This window comes from Mustela nivalis (assembly GCF_964662115.1).
Source record: "Mustela nivalis genome assembly, chromosome: 8".
Classification (NCBI taxonomy): domain Eukaryota; kingdom Metazoa; phylum Chordata; class Mammalia; order Carnivora; family Mustelidae; genus Mustela; species Mustela nivalis.
Genome location: NC_139027.1, coordinates 133,515,364 through 133,536,894, shown reverse-complemented (window position 1 = coordinate 133,536,894; position 21,531 = coordinate 133,515,364). Strand labels below are relative to the sequence as shown.

At 50.5% G+C, this 21,531-nt stretch overlaps 1 protein-coding gene and 2 long non-coding RNA genes across 11 annotated transcripts in view; 2 read left to right on the top strand and 1 right to left on the bottom strand.

The window, feature by feature from the left end:
* The window catches only part of LOC309871666, a 13,399-nt gene extending 8,110 nt beyond the window's left edge, over positions 1–5,289 (top strand). For 2 of the 3 annotated variants that reach the window (XR_014315421.1, XR_014315422.1), the window contains one exon: positions 3,622–5,289. This is a non-coding gene — a long non-coding RNA (uncharacterized lncRNA). Of the gene's footprint in view, positions 1–947; positions 994–3,621 lie in introns of those variants that run through there. The other variant, XR_014315423.1, reaches the window with a different exon arrangement.
* Positions 1–21,531, bottom strand: part of LOC309871665 — a 24,797-nt gene extending 3,266 nt beyond the window's left edge. The window contains exons 1-7 of one of the 2 annotated variants that reach the window (XR_014315419.1): positions 20,809–21,531; positions 17,594–17,965; positions 16,493–16,611; positions 13,838–13,945; positions 8,624–10,697; positions 5,285–5,444; positions 923–1,256 (exon numbers count right to left, since the gene is read on the bottom strand). This is a non-coding gene — a long non-coding RNA (uncharacterized lncRNA). Of the gene's footprint in view, positions 1–922; positions 1,257–5,284; positions 5,445–6,629; positions 10,698–13,837; positions 13,946–16,492; positions 16,612–17,593; positions 17,966–20,808 lie in introns of those variants that run through there. The other variant, XR_014315420.1, reaches the window with a different exon arrangement.
* Positions 19,513–21,531, top strand: part of RIPOR3 (RIPOR family member 3) — a 71,386-nt gene continuing 69,367 nt past the window's right edge. For 3 of the 6 annotated variants that reach the window (XM_082744903.1, XM_082744904.1, XM_082744901.1), the window contains exon 1: positions 19,516–20,252. Coding sequence is in view for 4 of the 6 variants with exons in the window: in XM_082744901.1 (XP_082601027.1) it covers positions 20,250–20,252 (3 nt within the window). In the remaining 2 variants the exon portion in view is untranslated. Of the gene's footprint in view, positions 20,253–21,531 lie in introns of all 6 variants that reach the window. The other 3 variants (XM_082744902.1, XM_082744900.1, XM_082744905.1) reach the window with 2 other exon arrangements.

Below are 21,531 nucleotides of genomic sequence, written 5' to 3'. Positions count from 1 at the left end.
AGGCAGATGCTTAACAACTGAGCCACCCAGGCACCCCTGAAGGGCCAGGTTTTAAAGAATTTTCCACTCATTGCAGATGAATACTTTCGTAAAATATAATAAAAAATGAATTGCCAGTAAAGAAGGAAATTTAAAAATCCCAAAGTCCTATCAAATGCAAGCCCTGATTCTGTAGTTAGGGTTCAGCAGGCTCCATTTTGAACAGCACAGTGCTGGAGCCCACGATGACGGTACAGTGCACTAAGTGTCCCCACAGGAATGAGATCCCAAAGGACAGGAATAGAGAGGCGGCAATCCTGCGTATGGTAGAAATAGCCTTGAGAAACCAGTCTGGGGCCTCCATTTCCCACTTGCCAAATAGTCCACCCCACGGGCTAGTGTGTGTAGCTGGTGCATAAGCACTAGACACACAGAATCTGAGGAACACTGCGCATCTCAAATCATCGGGTTCTTCTGGAAGTTCAAGAACTCAAAACTGCTTAGGTGAGATGCATATAGACTTACGTTATAGTATTCTACACATTAAAATATTTTAAAGTAATTTTTATTATAAAAGCAAAGCATTCTGTAGGGGAAAAGTTTCCCCCTCACTCTTCCTTCTAGATCTTTCGTTATAAATACAGCAATGTACACATACCATACAGATTTTTTTATTGGGCAAATTTTGCTTGTTTCACTCAAGAATATATCATCATGGGAGCGCATGGATGGCTCAGTGGGTTAAGCATCAGACTCTTGATTTTGGCTCAGGTCATGATCTCAGGGTCATAAGATCCAAGCCCTGCCTCAGGCTCTGTGCTGGGCACAGAGCCTGCTTAAGGTTTTCTCTCTCCCTCTCCTTCTGCCCACTCCCCTCCACCACATGTGCACTCTCTAAGAAAAAAAAAATATATCATGGTGGTACTTCCACTTCACTACTTACATTCCCTCTTCATTCTTTTCTCCAGGCTACGTTGCTTTCCAAGGGATAGGTATGCTGTAACTTATCTAGACAATCTTATGATGGTGGACATTCAAGTCATCAGCACTCAGTGTTTCACTGAACATCCTGGGCATCTGTCTTGTGCACTTCTGTGGGTATTTCTCTAGTCATAATCCAAGAAATTAGTGGGTGTGCACATTTAAATGTGTAGGGACGGCCAAAGCTGTCTTCTTGAGGGACAGTGCCAGTCATCAGCAGAGTCGGAAGTTGGAAAATGTGCTGTTGAACTGAACACCTCCTTTTGCTGATCAGCAGACGGGACGGGGGGAAGAACCTGATGGAAGTCACATGTGAGTTCCAAACACAACCAAGAACACTGCCTCCTGATTCTCTGCCCAGGAAGGTCCTTGTGTTTCTGTCAACCTCTAGTAGCGCTATGGTCCTTTACCTTGGCTGGTCTGGTGCCCTGCCCAGACCCAGGAGCAAAGGATTTGAATAAGCATATTCTGGTCACATTTCAACCTCGGCCCTTAAGATCATGTCTTCAGTTACCTAAGAAGGGGACTCTGACTTGGGTGCCTTGGCAGTCCTTTTGAGGGGGGAACATCTGGTCCCTTTGGAACAAATCATTCTTCCCACGTCCAGGGACAGCTGAGTCTACTGAGTGAAGCATGGAGCTCGGCCTCTGAGCTTAGCTCCGCCCCGCCTGGGATTTGGGACGTGGTGCTCAGCCTCTCTGTGCCTCAGTGTCCCCACCTTGGAAACTGGAGCCCTTCACAGCGCTATCCTGAAAGTAAAACAGTGATTGTATGGGAAGGGTTGGCAGGCTCTCGGGATGTTTGTTTTCCTTCTGGAATGTGGTGCTGAGGCGTCCAACAGAGGGCAGTCTGAGCTGGAAGCCCGGTTCTCCACACTGAGGAGCATCTGCAAGGCGTTCCCCGGTGCTAATTTGTTCCCAGAGTTGAGATTTAATTGAGGTCAGAGTCATTTGCACTTATAACGCTGGTGAGCTGCTCTGAAGAGGTGATTTAAGGACAAGAAATGGCCGCATCCCAAAATTCCTCAGACACTCCCTTTGCACTCATTTCTCTCTGAATTCTTCATCTTCTAAATATCATCTGTCTTCACTTCTCTATCGTCAGCACACTCCATTTCCGTCCACGGCATCACCGCCTCTCTGGCCATCCAGGACCGTAACTCTACTGTGAACCCTGGACCCCCTCACTCTCCATGTCTGCGCAGTTGCCTCATCCCGGACGAGTGCCCTGGTCCTTCCCTGTGCCCGGGCAGCAGCACCCCCAGGGCAGACCTCCCTGCCAGCCAGCCAGCACAAAGTACCACGTCCGGACAGGTCTGGGGAGGTCCAGTCTGAGCACTGGGGCTGGGTGACCTGATCTGCTGCTCTGGCTGCCTGGGTGACACCCCTCCCCTTCCTTCACAGGGCACCAGGGCTCGCCAGCACCTGGTCCAACCCTCTGCCTTCCCTTCCCACTGTAATGGCGGCCCTTTAGGGAGAGGGGACTGTGGAAAGCCAAGGCCTTCACGGGTCTGATGTCATGTACTTCTCAGGGGATGACTGACAGGAACCGTTAGTGTTCCCGCTGATGGACGGAGAAACTCAGAGCCTGCGGAGTACAGTGACTTGCTTCTAGTCACGCAGCTGGGAGCGGTAACTCGGGGATCTGACGCCCGATGTGTCTTAACTGTTTCCCAAACAGTGGCCCTCAACCCAGCTAGCGGCGTGTTAACAGTGTCCCATGAAATGTCTAAAATGTCAATGGCTTCTGTCTCAATTTCTATTTTAAAAAGATGAGTAACTGTGTTTGAGTTTCCCTTAAAAAAACCAGTCGGCGTGGGAGCCTCCGCTTGCCCAGTGAGCACAGAAGCGACAAGTGTGCATGTGTCCCACCTTCCCACTGGGTCTTGGTGACGCCAGAGCACCAGCACGGTGAAGCTCTACGATATTAACCAGTCTTCACTCTCACACTATCTTGCTTCATTTCCACCACAGCAGAACACTGCTGTGGTCCTGTGCCCAGCTCACGAGTGTCCTATGTCACTGAAAAACCAACGTCACATAGGAAAACACAGCAACAATCCTCTACATGCCTGTGTTCCGTCCGTGGAGCAGTGCCTACAAATAGAGATCTGGAGTGATCTCTGCTCACCTCTTAGGAACAGACACAAAAATGGAGAAAATACACTTTTAGAAGCACCAAATGTTAGAAATCCAAGAGAAGTAAGACTATAAAAGGTTGCAGTTAGGACGGTGGCCCCTTTGCTAAGAAAGAGGCTCCCTGGGGCGCCTGGGTGGCTCAGTGGGTTAAAGCCTCTGCCTTCGGCTCAGGTCATGATCCCAGGGTCCTTCGATGGAGTCCCACATTGGGCGCTCTGCTCAGCAGGGAGCCTGCTTCCCTTCCTCTCTCTGCCTACTTGTGATCTCTTGTCTGTCAAATAAATAAATAAAATCTTAAAAAAAAAAAAAAAAAAAAAAAAAAGAGGCTCCCTGAAGCCAGGGACTGTGTCTACTTTCCTGGTCAGTTACCAGTGCCTGGCACATAGGAGACGCTCAGGAGATGTTTGTTGAATGAATGAGCGTCCGTGATATGGTCCGACCCAGGATGAACCTGATTTCTGCACTTGGCTCCCTAAGAAGAACTAAATGATGACTAAAGTTTTCTGCCCTTTGTGGTTTGCAGCCCTCTCTCCTCCTCTTCTCCCTGGATCCTTCCCGCCCCTTGTGCCGTGGCTGGGGAAGGAGGTCGGCAGAGGTGACGTGTGGAGCTCAGGGCCCCACGGTAGAAGGTTCTGATTCCACATTTGCTGAGGGAGGCTGTGCCTGGCCCCCATTTCTGTGACTGGACCCCGGGCCTGGGTCCCGGACGTCTTCTATGACTCCTTCTGCAGGTTACAGTTTTCAGTGTCATGGCATCAAACACCACCTGCGCTGGTGGCCTTCCCTGCTATCTCTCGCCCCAATCTCTCCTCTGAACCCAGACGCACATTAACCTGCCTGCTCAGCCCCTTCATTACTCCTATCTACTAGACATCTCAAACTGAACACAGTCCAGACTGAACCCCTGATCTCTCCACCCACCGTCTCGTCGAGCTCTTTCCATCCATGCGGCTGTCGCTTCTAGGTGACTACTGCTGCACTCCTCCTGGACTCCTCTGCTTCTCTCACACCCACATCCAACCCTCTTGGCTTGACCTCCCAAACAGCTCCAGAATCCAACTCCTTCTCACCACTTCCACGTCTTCTACCCCGGACCAAGTTGCCGCCATCTTTTGTGCGGTCTCTTGCAGTGGCCTCCTCCCTGGCTTCTGGCCTGCTCCTGCCCCTCTCCAGTCTAGCCCCGACTCCAAGCCAGAAGGGACCCAGTAAAACCTGAGTGAGCCATCAGGTCCCTCCTCTGGCTGAAGCCCTCTGAAAGCTTCTTATCTCGCCTGCAGTCAAAGCAAACCCCTCTCCACAGCCTCCGATAGTCTCTATCTTGCCTGCTTTCCCTAACCTTATCTCCCACCACCCTTCCCTGCACTCACGGCCTCTGCGGTTCCCTCTGGCACTCCCGTACGGCTCCAGCTCCGCTTCTGGTAAGAAAGGATGACGTTCTGCACAGACCTACTTGCTTTCTTTATGATTTGCATCCCCCATGACACCATGAACTCCACGTAAGCATGGACCTTGTTTTTCCCACTTGATTTCCAGAAACTAGAACAGTTCTGGCCCGGAGCAGTGCCCACGAGTAAATGAGGGTGATCAATCAGAATCTACGGATGGTTGACCCCTGAACAAAGCGTGGGTTGGGAGCATCGGCCCCGCCCAGTCAAAAATCCACGATAACTTTGACTTTCAAAAACTGAGCTAGTAATAACCTCCCGTTGACCGGAAGCCCTGCCGATAACATAAACAGCAGATTAAAGCAACAACAACAGCAGATTTTTGCATGTTATATGTACTGAGTGTTGTATTCTTACAGTGAAGTAAGCTACAGAAAAGAAATTGGTATTAAGAAAATCATAAAGAAGAGAAATACATTTGTAGTACTGTGCTACACTTACCAAAAAAAAAATCCATGTGTAAGCGGACCCACGCATGTTGGACCCCCCATGTTGCGGAAGGGCCGGCTCCGGTTCTAAGAGGCAGTGACCATCTTAGACGGAACCCAAGGCGAGTCCACCTCTGCTCACTCTGGTGAAGGGTGAGCCAGCATGCGAGCACAGGCCAGGGCCCCCAACACGACATATGCGGTGAATTACTTAAGGTTGGACCGAGATGCAGGTGGGCTCTGCAGAGGTTCTGACCAGTGGCCACCTTAAGACTGAGGTTAGACAAAGCGATTTGGGAGCTTTGTGACTTACCTGGAACAGGAAACAGGAGGTACGCAGGTAAGGGCTACCGAGTGTGAGTCAGGTGCCGGCACGCTGCTGAGGTCCTCACCTGAGCGCCCTGATGAAAGCCTCACACAAGCCCGCGGCTGGCCGCTCTTCTAGCACTGTTGCATGATGAAGAAATGGAGGCCTGTGGGAGTTAAGCAACTTGACCATGAACACTCAATGAACTCTCTCTCCTTGACATTCTGTTTCACTGGGTTTAGGGTAAGGCCCTTAAACGTGCCTTTTTTATTATTTTATTTTTTTATTTTAATTTTTACAAAAGATTTTATTGATTTGAGAGAAACAGAGATCGAGAGAGGGAGAGCGAGCGAGCACGTGAGCAGGGGGAAGGGCAGAGGGAGAGGGAGAAGACGACTCCCTGCGGAGCAAGGACCCTGAGATCATGACCTGAGCCCAAGGCAGATGCTTTAACCAACTGAGCCACCCAGGCCGCTCCTAACGACCGTTTTTCAGTAATCTCTACACCCAACGTGGGGTTCCAACTCACAACCCCTCGATCGAGGATCGCATGCTCTGCTGCCTGAGCCACCCAGGCGCCCCAAACCTGCCTTTCTAGAAAGCACCAGTGGTTGTTTTTGTCCTGAGGCAACTGGGGAAACATTGAACTTTCCGGAAACATGAGGACCAACTATGGAAGTCAATTTTGCTGTCTTTAGGGCTGCCGCCCTTTTGTCCACTGCCGTGCCCAGAAGTCCTAGGGTCACTCCTGCCCCACACACAGGCTCCCTCTGGGTGTCCCAGACTGCATAAACGCCAGATGGAAAGCAAGCTAGTGGCATGTGCTTGGCGTTTTTCCCAGTTCACTTTCCTCCCCTTCAGAAGTCTCATTTGCCTTCAGCTTGGTTGGTTTGCACTGGCTCTTAAGTTTGATAACTGTATCTTTTATCTCTGTCACCTCCCTCCTGCCCCACCTTTCTCCCTTTGAAAATATTTCAAGACTTTTTCCATGGCTGTTAAACCATAAGGTAAAGATTCAAGTACCTTTAAAAAAAAAAGCGTGACACGCAGGAAACGATTAGGTCTCAACAATGGGAATCCAAATGGAATGAAACGAAACTTCAACAAATATGTATTTGTTTTTGGTATTTACTGCTGAGAGCAAAGCTAGGGAGTTTAAGTGGCAGAAAGAATACACGTCCCCTGTTTACTACTGGGCGGCTGTCCTCGGCCCCCAATGGAGCGCTCCTGGGGTATGGTTTTTCTGACACTTGAACACACCACCTCCCTGCATCTCGGTGTCTGGGGTCCTCGAGTGTCCCCGGTGGAGCAGTGGATCACATTTTCCCAACAACGAGCACAATTTCTCCCTTAAGGGAACTTGTTATCAAGAGATTTGAGGGACTGGAATGTGTAATACAAAACAGACATGCAAAGTCGACGGAGTTTTATGGCTCAAGAAGAGAAAGAATGACTTTATTGACTATAAAATAAAGTCCACATGCTACAAGTTGGCCTGAACCCACCTTGGGCAACTTCTTTTCCCTCCCAAATAGATCGGAGATGAAAAATCTGCCAGCCGCTTTGTAGCGCGGTGGGACCGGAGGGATAAGGTGCTGTTTGAACCACAGTCTCCTGGGAAGAGGGGCTAAGCCGCCCCGGGGAAGTTGGGGGGATGTGGGGGGACACACTCTGCTGGTCAGTATTCCCGCGCTTTCGGTCATGCCCTGGATGGTGGTACCATGTTCAGCAGAATTAGGACTTAAGTCATTGTCTCTATTAGGAAATCAAGCTCCGTTTAAGGAGATGCATATCGCCGTCAGGCTGACATGAAGCGGACTCGTGAGAACAGATTTCTCTGTGTTGGCCTGGTGGGATAAGGGATGCCCAGAGAGCTGGTAAAACCTTACTTCTGAGTGTGTCTGTGAGGATGTTTCTGGAAGAGATGAGCATCTGAGTCGGACTGAGGGAAGAAGGTTGCCCTCACCAGCACAGGTGGGCACCACCGGTCTGTGGAGGGCCTGAACGGAACAGCAAAGGCAAAGTTAGGGCCGGCATGTCCATTTCCCGCCATCCTCAGACTTGGGCTGAATTACACCACCAGTTTTCCAGATTCTCCAGCTTACAGAGGGCAGACTGGGGGACTTCTGGGTCTCCATAATCTCGTGTGTCACTTCCCATACTAAATCTCCTCCTACATGTATCTTTAGATCCCCTATTGGTTCTGTCTTTCTAGACAACCCGAATACATTCCCATAATTTTTGTTTCTCTTCCCACTTGGCCAAGTGGAACCACGTAAACTTCTGTTCATTTGCTTCCTTCTTTTCTAGTTACCCTTTGACTCTCTGGATGCCCTATACCAACGCCACAAAGTTCTGCTCAGATGCCTTCTCTTCCAGAACATCCTCCTGGAAGCCACCATCAGACGCCATCTCTCCCAGCTGGCCTGTGCCAGCGGCTCCCACACACTGCTCTGGGCGCCACTGTACACACCGTCTCGCTCTAGCCCAAAGCCGGGTGCCGGCCCATACGCTCTCACTCGTCCTCGCCTTCTGAAGTCACCCCCTGTCCCCATCTCCAGCCCGCTCGTCACAGAGATTTTTCTCACACGCAAACCTAGGCTGCCACATGCATGCCCCAAAACTTCCGCGGCTCCCCCGAGTCTGACACTCACGATAAGACTCCACCGCCTAGGCCACAAGCACCCTGCATGGCATGGCCCCGTCTAGCCCTTCAGCTTTGTCTTTGTGTTTTGCCTAAAATGTAACTAAGAGGCCATAAAATTCACCCTTTGAAAGTATACAGTTTAGGGGGCATCTGGCTGGCTTAGTCGGTAGAGCATGTGACTTTTTTTTTTTTAAGATTTTATTTACTTATTTGACAGAGATCACAGGCAGGCAGAGAGGCAGGCAGAGAGAGAGAGGAGGAAGCAGGCTCCCTACTGAGCAGAGAGCTGGATGTGGGGCTCACCTAGGATCATGACCTGAGCTGAAGGCAGAGACTAACCCACTGAGCCACACAGGCACCCCCCACCTTTTTTTTTTTTTTTTTTTAAGATTTTTAAAAATTTATTTGGGAGAGAGAGAGAGAGCTCACACAAGTGAGGGGAGGGGGCAGGGGGAGAAGCAGACTCCCTGCTGAGCAGGGAGCCCCATGTGGATTTGATTGTGGGACCCTAGGATCATGACCTGACCTGAAGGCAGACACTTAACGGCCTGACCCCCCCAGACACCCCGATGTCTGCGGCTCTAACCTGATCAGACCTAAGCCCTCTTCGTTACCCTGAAATGAAATTCCTCAATAAGGTAACCTATGTCTACAGAATTCTCAGACTGTATGATAAAGGCAAGTCAAAAGTAACTTACGATAAAATCATGTGGGGGCACCTGGGTGGCTCAGTTGTTGAGCATCTGCCTTTGGCTCAGGTCATGACTCCTGGGTGCTGGGATCAAACCCCACATCGGACTCCCTGCTCAGCGGGAAACTTGCTTCTCCCTCTTGCACTCCCCCTGCTTGTGTTCCTTCTCTCGCTGTGTCTTTCTCTGTCAAATAAATAAATCAAATCTTAAAAAAAGATCCTGTGTGTGTTACTGCTGGAAGTCCCAGTGCAGCCTCCAGGGGCTTGAGCTTCCAGGTGGAAACACGACGGCCACAGGTGCAGGTGGGTCTAGGTGCTGGGTGCGGACCACCCACGCACCTCAAGCATGCTGGGTGCAACCGCTGCCGGAGCTGTTCCTCTAGAATAGCAACCAACGTGAATTCCCAAAGTTCAGCCTTCTCTTGATTCGCACGGTCACAGCATTCCAGGAAAGTTCAGTATATATAACAACCATGAGGAAAATACTCTGTGTTTGTATGTAAAACAAAGTTGGGCTCCAGGCTGACCTAACTAACCCAGCAAACCTTCCAGAACCTTCCAGACCTCCTCTCACCAGGTGAAGTCTCCTTCCGGGCACCCCGTGCTACTTCTTCACATCACTGGACACCATTTGTAGTCATATGTTCACATGTCTTCTTCTTAAAATTTTTTTAAAAGATTTATTTGAGAGAGAAAGTGCATGAGCGGGGGAAGGGGCAGAGGGAGAGGATATCCAAGCAGACTCTCTGCTCTGTTCCTAGCATCAGGGTTCAATTTAGGCAGTGCATATTTGATTTGAAGCTTTTACTAGAAGTCTGCAGCAAAGAGAGACACGCATGCTTGGGGAGGGGGGCAAATGGGTCTTGTCAAAATTGTCCAGAGCCCGACGAGGGGCTCCATCTCTAGACCTCTGAGATCAGGACCTGAGCAGAAACCAAGAGTGGGACGCTTAACTGTCTGAGCTACCCAGGCACCCCTGTCTTCCTTTTATTTAAGCCCCTGTCCCCCACAAGACACAGATCCCATGACATCTGCATTTGTGACCTTCCCATCTTTGTATTCCCAGCCTTGAACGTGGCGGCGCCTGGTACTGGACATTTCCTGAATGAATTCCTAACAGCGTTTTTGCCCACTTCCTCTCTTGTCCCAGGAGTTCTTAGAGTGCTGTGCCAAGTTTATCTGCGTCTCTGGTGCTGACGATGGTTCCTTTTTCATATAGAAAACAATGGTCAAATATTTAGTAGGTGAACAGAAGTGAAATTATCTTTGGGCGACCAGTGTCCTCACAGATGGGCTAAGGACACATTTCGATACATGCTTCCACAAATCCTCCAGAAGCTCTTGTGCTAGAGACATGGTCATATGAGAATACTCCTAACAGTTGTGGTTTCAGCAGAGAACCTACCTTTTCGCTCTGTGAACAGTGATGATTTCCGCTCTAGCTGCTGTGTAGCAAATGACCCCAAAACTTAGTATCTTAAAGCAGTAATGGCTTGGTTGTTTCTCACCATTCGGTGGGGTGGCAGTCTGGGCAGTATTGCTGCTGACCTTCTTGGGCTCACTCCTGGGGCTCACAGTCATCCCACAACTCAACTGGGGCTGGAGAGTCCAAGGTGGCCTCCCCCACACACCCAGCAGGGTTCTGCTGTCAGCGGAGTTGCTGTGGTTCCCATCCACACAGACGTCTAGTCTTCTAAGGAGCTAGCCCAGGCCTCTCCACTATTTGTCTTGAAATTCCAAGCAAGTGAAAGGAAAAGCAGAAAGTCTGGGGTGAAGGCCTGCTTCCAAAGCTGGCAGACCACTGCTTCTACCTCACTGTGGGAAAGCAAGTCACAGTGCCACCCAGATTCAAGGCGGAGACAAAGGCGTTCAGAAGGAGCCGATCAGCACACTGCGAAGGGCAGGGGACCCCAGAAAGACACTCACCAGGGGCTCTTATTGTCATGCCTGCCACAGCGATCTCCCTGGAGCACACTCTTCTTCCTGGTTCTGGAATCCAAAAGGCAGCACTGGCTCTTATTGATGGAGATCCTCTGGGATGCTGGGTCTCCCCTTGGGACTTGGCATCTCCTTCTCTGGCCCTAAAGATGGAGGTGCAGAATATAGAGATGATGTGTTCTTTCCAGGTTGTGTGGATTAATCTGGGGAGCGGGACCTCATTTCTCCTCCGGTTAAGCCCTCATATCATTTTATTATTGTCTTGCCATTTGCCTTGTTTCTCTTCCAACTCAACAGCAATAAAAAATTGGTTTAATGGAGCCTTCTGGCCAGTGGTTCTGTAGACTTCATTACGGAAGGACCTAAGAGTTGAGAAAGCACTGGTTCTGTAGCAAGACTGCTCAAGTGTGAATCCTGGCGCTACACCTTGCTGTGGGAGCTTGGGGAAAGGACTTCACCTTCCTATGCCTCAGTTTCCTCCTCCCTGACCTGGGAATCATGAGGCCAAGGGTGAGGCTGTTGCAGGGATGGAGCAGGTGTGCAGAACAGCTGAGAAAGCGCCAGGTCAGGGTTTTTTTGGGGGAGGGGGGCATTAGGGGAGGAAGAGGAGGTGGTGGCTTAACCAAAAAGCAGTCTGTAGTCTCTGGTAGTACATCCGTGAGAGCAGAGCCAACATGTGCATGCCTCCTGCTCGTAACTGTGTCTCATTCTAGCCCTATTACGAGGTATTTGTGCTTTCGGTATAAATTATAAATCTAAACACATGCAGGGTTTGTTTTTCCCCCAAAGCAGATTCCAACCAGCATGAAACCAGCCAACCCAAATAAATTGTGCACTTAAGTCCATTGTTTCCAGCAACATGTAAACTGTTGGGTTGCAGAGAATGGCTTTGAAGAGGGCGCCCCATTAGTGTTCCTAGCATCAGGGTTCAATTTAGGCAGTGCATATTTGAAGCTTTTACTAGAAGTCTGCGGCAAAGAGAGACACGCATGCTAGGGGAGGGGGGCAAAGGGGTCTTGTCAAAATTGTACAGGATGCAGTTAGGCAGTGTTGTCATAAAAGCACAAAAGCACAAAATACAGCACCAGCCCTGAACTCAAGGAGCCTCGCAGAATTCCTCAGCTGGGGAAGTCATTCTGGGAATGCAAAGATCGCTTTCAATGTTATGTTTGTAAGGAAATGACAGTCACCAAGTGGAGAATGTCAGGTCCTCAGAGAAACCCTGTGGGCACTCACGTGCAGAGAGCTGTTTACTTAACTGGAGTTGGTTCTGAAAGTATTTGACTCTGGAGGGTCCCAAAGGGAGTGCGGAGGGTGGCTGGGATTTGCTCGCAGGTCAGGCCTGGGCTTTTGCTAATCCCCCCAGCTGATAAAGCTCCAATCTTCAGGGCAGATTCATTCTTCTGTTGAACCAAGGTTTATGGCACTGGCAAACACCAGAGCAGGAACCCGTTGCTCTAAACATTTCCCCAGCAAAACAGAGCCTTCTTCTATCTGATGGACTGGGAGCTTGTCACAGTGGAGCAGAGGTGCCTGGGGTGAGGCTCTGGGTGAAGAGGAGGCTCTGAGTGTGGAAGAGAGGCCTGAGAATGAAGGATCTGGCCATTTATCTCCAGGAAGAATCCAGCAACGTGACATTCTCAGCAGCGCTGAAGGTAGACAGTGCTGACAGAGAAGGGGAGTTTTGATGTCACTATCAGGCAAATCATGGATTGTACCAAGTAGGTTGAGTTTGGGGGTTTGTCCTTTCTGTTAAGCTCACATCCCCACTGCCCAAGTGGGAGGTCCTTTTGCCACTCTAGACTTTGTCCCTGCGGTCCTGTTGGGGCATTAATGGCAGTAAGGAGTCCAAAAAGCCCCAGGAGTGAGGTCACCTGGTCCCCAGTCGGGCTTCTCCAGGAGAACTGGACAAATGAGGGGATTCAGCCCTTAATTACCCACCACCTCCTCTGCTCCAGGCACTAAGGGCGCAGCGGCAACACAGCTGTCCTGGGCAGGACGGACTAGGTGGAGGAGAAGAACACGAAAACAGCTCGTCTCATGGGGTGACAGAGGATGATGGTGATGATAACGGATATTCAGCAGGAGCCAAACACGGTCTGCTGTCTTGTGCTTCTCGAGTTGAACATGCATGCGACTCACTTTGGGATCCTGGTAAAATGTGGGATCTGGTTTGGGAGGTCTGGGGTGGGCTGTGGGACTCTACTAACAAGCTCCAGTTGGCTGGTCCCAGACCTCGTGTTAAGAAGGCAGGCATTATTTCACCCAATCTTCAGAACATACCACTGAGGCACTCTAGTTATTCCCACCCAATCTTCAGAACATACCACTGAGGCATTCCAGTTATTTACAGATAAGGAAATGGAAGCCTGGAAAGGTGAAGGGACTTGCCTGAGGTCATACAGCTAGGAACAGAGGACCGGACTCCAGGGTCTGCGTGCTTACCCAGCTCTGCCCTGGTGAGGCAGTAGGCCTGGCATCAGGGGGGCCCAGTGCCAAGTAGGGGCTCAGAGAAGGCTCTGAGAGAATGTGCCTCTTGTGGGCACCAGTAGGTTGAGGGTTAAAGTATCAGCCAGGTGAGAGGGATGAGGGTGGGGACAGAGTTCCCAGCTAGGGGGCTTGGCACACGACAAGCACTCAGGCTGTTTACTCAACAGAGCAGGAGAGAGGTAGAAACCCAGGCTCTGCAGGGCACAAAGGCTGCCGTTGCTGGCCTTACCCTGCGGGCCTGAGAAGGAAGGTTCTCTGGAAAGATCCTGCAACCTGTTTACTCATCCGTCCCTGGTGACACACTTCCTTGGGGCATCCCCTTCATTCTCAAAGGCACTGTCCCACCCAGCACTCACTCCCTGGGCTGCAGGGAGCACTTGGCCCTGTGGGTCTCTGTTTACACATCTGTCTCCTGTGAGAACATTTCCTCCTTATTCATCTTTGTCCCCGAAATACCTAGCCTGGCTTGCGGGGTGACAGCACCTTCTCGGCTTGCAGCACGAGGGTGCTGTGGGGAGAGCATGGGTGGAAAGAACTGGGTATGCCTTGCCATCTGGAAGCTGTGTGCCCAGGGAGGCTGTAGTGAGGGTTCTGGGGCAGTGGGTAGTCCTGGGGCAGGGATCTCCCTGCCAGGCCGCCTCTTTCCCTAGTGTCCCCCAAGGGCCCACAGCTCAGGCATTGCTTTGACAACTCTGGCCGTATTCATGCCTCGGGGGCTCCCGTGGAGGAGCCTGAGCACTGATTTCCTTCCCCCCAACCCCCCACCCCGACTTCACTGTGACCAATTTCCGACCTGCAGCAAGCAGAGTGAAGAGCATCAGGAGGCCCCTCGCCCCTCCCCTGGATCCAAGTGTTAATGCTGTTGCCACAGTTCGTCTACTTTCTCCATTCCTCTCCGGACCTACATGTTAAAAAAAAAAAAAATAGCATGGGTCAATTTTTCTCTGGGTTCATAATAAAAATATAAATAATATCAATAATAAACAAGCAAACAAATAAATACTGGGATGCCTGGGTGGCTCAGTTAAGGGTCTGCCTTCAGCTCAGGTCATCATCCTGGGGTCCTAGGATGCAGCCCTGCGTCCTCTCTCTCTCTCTCACTCACTCCCGATGGCTCTCTGGCTCCTGCTCCGCGGGGAGTCTGATTCTCCCTCTCCCTGCCACTCCCTCTGCTTGTGCTTTTCTCTCACTCTGACAAATAAAATCTTTAAAAAATATATTTATATAAACTGTAACATTCAGCCTAATTTTAGATTCATGAAAAAGTTGCAGAGAAGGTGCAGGGAAGTCCTCTACGCCCCGCACCCGACCTCCTACGTTACTCCTGTGGTGCGTCTGTCCCAACACTTGAACCAGTGTGAGTACGTTACGTCTAACTCGACCCCACGTCCTATTAGGATTTTGTGCCTTCTCTCCTTACCTGGTAGACTCACTATTTAAACTTTAAAAGATTCAAAACAGGAAACTGTTCACGGAAAACCATCATCCTTTGCCAAACACGGTTCTACTAGCCAGATGCTATTGGTTGCTGAGTGACCTCAGCCCGAGGCCTGCTTTCTCTTGGTTAAAAAGAGAGATGAGTAAATGTTGGCGAGGTGGCAAGTCAGGTGGGCACAAAGCTGAGACTTCCTCACAGTGCCTGTAGCATTGTGTCGGGCCCAGTCCCCGTGGGAGCCCTGTGCATGGTGTCCCTGGGCCACATGCTCTGACAGCTGCAAAGCCCACATCTGAGGCCACAGGGCTCCCAACCCAAAGCTTCCTTCTGCGCTGGAGGATGGCATTTCTCTTCTACACCAGAGCTCCCCCTCGTGCTGTTCCCTAAGCCAGGAGTCAGTCCCGGGAAGAATTCCATCAGTGGCGGGGGGAGCACCGCGTGCCTGTCGTGTCCCTGAGACATGGTCCCATGTGCTGTCAGTGACGGGGAAGGGGCCTGTCTAATCGGCTCTGCAGCGGTCGCCCGGTAAGGCCCGGACTTGTTCATATTCATTCCCGGCAAGTGTTTCAAAGTGATTTTCATGTTTCCTAAGTTAGAGTAGGTGACGTGGTTTCCTGAAACCAAGTCGGCACTTTTTTTTTTTAATGAAACATTTGCAAATGTATTTGTCAGACACACACATTTATCAGTGAAAAACATGCAATTCTCAGTGCCGTTACACAGGATTTTTCAAATTGTTTGGTTCTCATTTGATCTCTAGTTAATTACTTGTCAGTCACTACTCTTTCTCCTCAATTTAAAAATTTTATGACTAAGACTAAATACCAGCTCCTAATAATAAAGACACATTAACCCATTTAAGAAACGTGAATTAAATGTCTAAGTTGGCCTAGATCTATGATTAACTTCAACTTTTTAAAGAGTAACAGGATTTTTGTCTTGAGAGATTGGTAACAGCCTGCCTTCCTTGACAGAAACGTGAAGATAATTTCATTTACTAGTGACTGTGAAGCAGGCAGAACATACTCCGCTTTGGATATTAAGGCTGAAAGAGAAAAAAAACTACTTGAGTCTGGAAAATGTATTTCCTTCTACTGATATCAGCCAGTATCATAAAGCCATAACAAACAGAAAAGCTGAGTCTCCCAAGAGAGAGAATTTGCTTTTAGCTTTAAACGGCCAGCATGGAAAACATAATAAAATAGAGAACACAACTTTTATCTCCTGCCCAGATACAGGATGGCTACCTTTGTAAACGGCTGATACAACTCTGTCTAACTTGGCTCTGAACAATTCCATAGGTAACCTGATGGAAAACCTCCAGCCATATCGAAAGCAGAAAGAACAAATAAGAATTCTCCAGAATAGGGGCGCCTGGGTGGCTCAGTGGTTTGGGCTGCTGCCTTCGCCTCGGGTCATGATCTCAGGGTCCTGGGATCGAGCCCCGCATCAGGCTCCCTGCTCCGCAGGAAGCCTGCTTCCCTCTCTCTCTCTCTCTGCCTGCCTCTCTGCCTACTTGTGATCTCTGTCTGTCAAATAAATAAATAGGGGCGCCTGGGTGGCTCAGTGGTTTGGGCTGCTGCCTTTGGCTCGGGTCATGATCTCAGGGTCCTGGGATCGAGCCCCGCATCGGGCTCCCTGCTCCGCAGGAAGCCTGCTTCCCTCTCTCTCTCTCTCTGCCTGCCTCTCTGCCTACTTGTGATCTCCGTCTTTCAAATAAATAAATAAAATTTAAAATAAATAAATAAATAAATAAATAAAATATTTAAAAAAAAAAAAAAAAGAATTCTCCAGAATAGAAATCTGCCAATCCTACATCAGGAAGTTCCCTAAATAGCCGTGTGATCTAACAGCCCATAACAAGTAGGAACTGACTTTGTACACAGCATTTTACATGCTGCTTACCTTCTCACCCGTCGCAAAGGATTCTCATTCTAGCCCTGACGTTTTCAGTGTATCTGGGTATTTGTCATTTGTAAAACCCACTCTGCGGAGAGGGCCTTTCAATCTCACCTTTCATAAGATGCATGAAGCCCTTCAGAGTAACAGATGTTTGTGAATTAGGGAAGAATCCACTTGCTCTCAATAGGCTGCAGCAAATGTGTTCGTCTTCATTTCCCTGGAAACACAGGCTGTGAAGGAAAAGAGTAGCAGGAGGGAATCACAGAGGGGACGGGAAAATGTGGCCAGAGAAGGTAAGACGAATTCATGCTCTGGGCTGCAGTCACCGTACTGTCCAACTCGATAGGAACGACTCCTCGGGAGACATGGGGAGAGCATTGTCTGTGGTCTGAAGGCGAGAGCGGAAAAAACACACAAATCAACTCAGTCGTGAGGCACCCAGTTCCTTTAGGACCAACGAGTTCCATTAGTTCTGGGGCTTCCTTTGGCCTGCAGTAGTATTTCCCAAGGGCATGGTCTTTATCAATACCTGGACACAGATACTTCGGGGGATTCTCTTATCTTCCTCAGCCGTGACTTTGCAATTACGGAAAGTATCAGGAAAATAACAGCACAAAGTTCTTTCTTAGCGTAGGGTTCAATGGCATGGAAGTAAGGTTCTGACACAAAGAGAAGCATTTGGCCTTGTCTTTTAAAAACCATCATTTTGGGACGCCTGGGTGGCTCAGTTGGTTAAGCAGCTGCCTTCGGCTCAGGTCATGATCCCAGCGTCCTGGGATGGAGTCCCACATCGGGCTCCTTGCTCCACGGGGAGTCTGCTTCTCCCTCTGACTCTGCCTTCCACTCTGTCTGCCTGTGCTCACTCTCCCTCTGAAAAATAAATAAATAAAATCTTTAAAAAAAAAATGTTTAAAAACCATCATTTTGGGGCACCTGGCTCAGTGGCTTAAAGCCTCTGCCTTCGGCTCAGGTCATGAACCTGGGGTCCTAGGATCAAGGTCCACATTGGGCTCTTTGCCTGCTTCTCTGCCTGCTTATGATCTCTCTCTCTGTCAAATAAATAAATAAATATTTTTTTTAAATGTTAAAAAAAATAAAATAAAAATCGTCATTTCCACTCTAAGTGCCGGGCAGTGACTCACAGATATTCCTGGCAATGCACTAAACCCTCCCGGCGAGGCTCGGGGAGGGGGGTGTCAGTTTTACACCCACCTGTCTGCATCAAGGGAGAAGGGCTTTGGTGCGCGCGGGGTGGCTCAAGTCGGCACTTTTTGTCCTTTCGGCACAATATTGTCCTTTTCAATATTTATCTGCTGTCCTCGTTTTCAGGAGACCGAAGCGCCCAAGGAAGTCTCCGGGATAGCTCTCCTGTTCCTGAGGCGTTCACTCTGTGACAAGTCACTGCCGGCTCAGGGGTCCCACATCTAACTGCAGGTGATCACACCTGAGCAGCTGCAGAACTGCCGGCTCAGGCCTCAGCACGACTGGTGATCTCTCCACGGATGTAGGAGAATTCTCTCAGTTAGTCCAATGGGCCATGTGCTTGGATGAAATTCTCTCTGCACCCAGGTGCGGAGGAGGAAGCTGCTTGAGACACAGGTAACAGATGAGTCAATTTTCACTTTTTTTTTTTAAGATTTTATTTATTTGGGAGAGAAAAGAGAGAGAATGAGCAGTGGGGAGGGGCTGAGAGAGAGAGGTTGAGAGAGAGAGAGAGAAAAGCAGACCCCCTGCCAAACAGGAAGCCCCATGCTAGGCTCCATCCCAGGACCCTGGGATCATGATCAGAGCCAAAGGCAGATGCCTAACTGACTGAGCCACCCAGGTGCCCCTCTTTTCTTTTTTTAAAAAAGATTTTATTTACTTATCTGACAGAGAGAGAGACAGCAGCAGGCAGAGGAGAAGCAGACTCCCTACTGAGCAGGGAGCACAGGCGAGCCTCCATCCCAAGACCCTGGGATCATGACCTGAGCCAAAGGCAGATGCTTAACCCCTTAACCAACTGAGCCACCTAGGTGTTCCCATTTTCACTTTTCAAAATGAAACTGTTAACAGGTAAGAGCACCACCCTTAAACCGTTTTGCTTCCTTCTCTCCCAGCACTAATGACCCAGTTTGGTTTAAATCCTTTGAGACTACTTTTCAGGCCTGACACGTGTTTCCATAGTATCTCATTCTTTGTGTGTACTAAGGGGAGGGTTACACAATCAGGATTATACCAGATATGTCACTTTGACCCCCTTCTCACTCAGTAATATGTCTTGGAGACCCACTGTTGTTGTTACCTACACACTTAGCTCATTCTTTTTAAACCACAGCCTGGTAAGCCATAGCATGGCCCTTCCACACTGTGTAATCAGTCATTGTTTGATGGATGTTTACATTATTTTCAATTGCTTCCTATGATAAAACTTTTTTTTTTTAAGAACTCTGTGTACATGTCTCCTTAGGCACATGCATAAATTATTCTGGGTGGTGGCGTATATGCTCATTTCTGATTTTCAAAGGTCTTGTCAAACTACCTTTCAGAGTGTGTGTGTGTGTGTTTGTGGGAAGGGGTGTCAGTACTACTCTTTGGGGCTGTTTATTCCTGGTTTCTTGTCTGCAGTGGCTGCAGAGTGGAAGGGAGCCAAGGGAGAAAGAAATTCATCTCTAGGTGTTACAGGCTGGTTGGCTCCGCAGGGCTGGCCTCTCTGCAGTGGTGGTCAGTGGGGGCTTTGTTCCCTGGTCCATCCCTGAGCAGAATCCAAGAGCTGATGGGCCAAGGTGACAAAGGGAGCCTTTCGTGTGTGTCGTGCCTGGATCCCACCCCGACCGAGACACCAGTCGAGTTTGTAGGAGTCGCACATACAAATGTAACAGGGGTTGGGGGGGGGTTGTGGGGAAAGCCTGAAAACATTAGGTGGTAAAAAAAAGGAACAAAGCAGTAAAAGAAGCTGACCACTAACTAAAGACGTAAAGGGAAAATGCCAAGCTAAATCGCACCCAGGGAGAATGGGAGGTGCAGAGGGGACCACGGGGCTTGGGGGAAACCAGGACCACAGGAAGAGGTGTGTGGAGGGTCAGATCCCAGATCCGGACTGATGAGGGAGGGACCCACGGGGGAGAGGGAAGAAAGGAGGACAGAAGGAGTGAGGAGGGACATGAAAGTGGCAAGGTACGAAGAGGAGGCAGAGACGGAGCAGGGCAGGCACGGCTGTGTCCCTGTCTGTTTGTGATTAGCACACAGCCCTGCGAAGAACGAAGAACGGAGTAAACAGAAACTTCCAGGCGTCCCCACACCCCCCTCTGAGGAGAAGCAGAAATCAGATGCTCTGTGATTAATCGTAGAGAGTTCAGGACACGACCACAAGCGCTGTGCGGACTTGAAATTAGCTGCCTTTTCCCGTCCCCTTGCCAAGATGGGAGTGGGGGGTGGGACGTGAGGGGGTGGGGGCCCCGCCTGCGGGGGGGCCAGCATGGAATTCTCCCTGGCAGAGCTCAGTGACACTGACGGGCAATCGGCCGCGTCCAGAGCAGCAGGCAGCATCCGGGGAGCGCGGGCCGGCCGGGGGGGCCCCAGGCGGCTTCCTGGAACCCCGGCTCCACGGCCGCCTACACCCGGACACAGGCCAGATAAGAGGCCGACTGCGCTATCAGAGCCCGGCAGTGCAATGTCCCCTGGCCCTCAGCACCGCAAAGAAGACCAGGGGACAGTGGCTTCCTTGTGAGCAGCCTCCGAGTGGCTAGTCTGGAAGGACTTCCCCAGCCCGACCCCTGCGGCGGATGCAGATGCAGCGGGTGAGAGTCGCAGCTCACCTCAGCGACAGAGAAAGCCAGGCAGCCTGGAGGAGGAGGCGTGCCCCAGCCTGAACGCCTGTACCTGCTGGATGGTGAGTGATTCTGGCGCGTGGACCAGACGCTAGAGGGAGGTGAGGTGTGAGGAGGTGAGCACTTGCTCACACTCCAGCCTGGAGCTCCCCAGGAGAAGGGAGCCAGAGAGGGGGGAATGGGATAGCAGGGGCTTGCTGTGTGGTCTTGGGCGAGTTCTCTCCCCTCCCTGGGCCTCAGTTTGTCCATCTCTGCAATGGAGTGGCTGGAACAGAGGCTCTTTAAGGGGCTTTTACTGTGCCTGTGTTTCTTGTGTATCTGTCATATGCCAGACACTGTGCTAGGCATTTATGAAGCTCTAGCTCAGGAAATCCCCATGAGCCTTCAGAGGGGCACGTGTACCCTCCTGGTATCTGAGCAAACAGAGGCTCAGAGAAGTGAAGTGACTCACCCAAGGTCACACAGCTTTTCAGTGGCAGAGATCAGAATTAGGTCCTTGCCCTTCTGACTTGACTTGCCCTAAACTCTCCACTTCCAGTAGTCTGTATTCTGTTCTGATTCCATGATCTCTGTAGGAAGCAGGGGTGCAGGAGGAGAGGGCGTCCAGGGGAGGATTACCTGTGGGACGTAGGCAGAGAGGCTGGAGAGAGGCAGCCACAGGCTGAGCGGTCTTCACCTCTGGATGGGTGGGGGCATGCGTCCCAGGCAGGGGCTCCTGGTTGGAAGGAGGAGTGCCGGATGCCATGTGCTGTGCTCGCCTCCCTGCTGTCAGAGGCTCCCCAGGATGGGAGAAGAGGGTTAACATCAGGCAGGGGTGGAGGGAGCTGGGCGTGGCAAGAGTGGCACATGCCTCTACTAGGTTTTGTTCCAATTATATTTTGCTTTTCCAAAAATCTGTTTCAAATCATTCTGGGCCCCCACTGCTCCTCTGGACGAAACAGAATTGTGAAACACATACAGAGTTTTCCACACGCCTCCCCCGGGGGGAATCACGTATTAATATTATTGGAGGCTATCTGCATATGCAGCCCCACAGCTGTGGCAGCAGCAGCCAGATAAGCTGCGGATCGAGTCCATGAGTGTCTCCCTGGCACGGAGGAGAAGGATGCACGTTACATCCGAGGCCCGGGAAGCACACAGCAGGGCCGAGGCAGGTGGGAAATCCCTTGGTGCCAGGCATCTGGGCAGAGCTGGAAATCCCGGCACCCAGATGTGGTCGCTTTTCTCTCCTCTTGGAAAATTCCACCCCGCAGCAGCTCTGTACTGACGCAGGCCTCCCTTCCGTTAGGGGATTGGCTCAGAACCTCTGCCTTGGGCTTGAGTCGAGACCTGAGTGGGGGT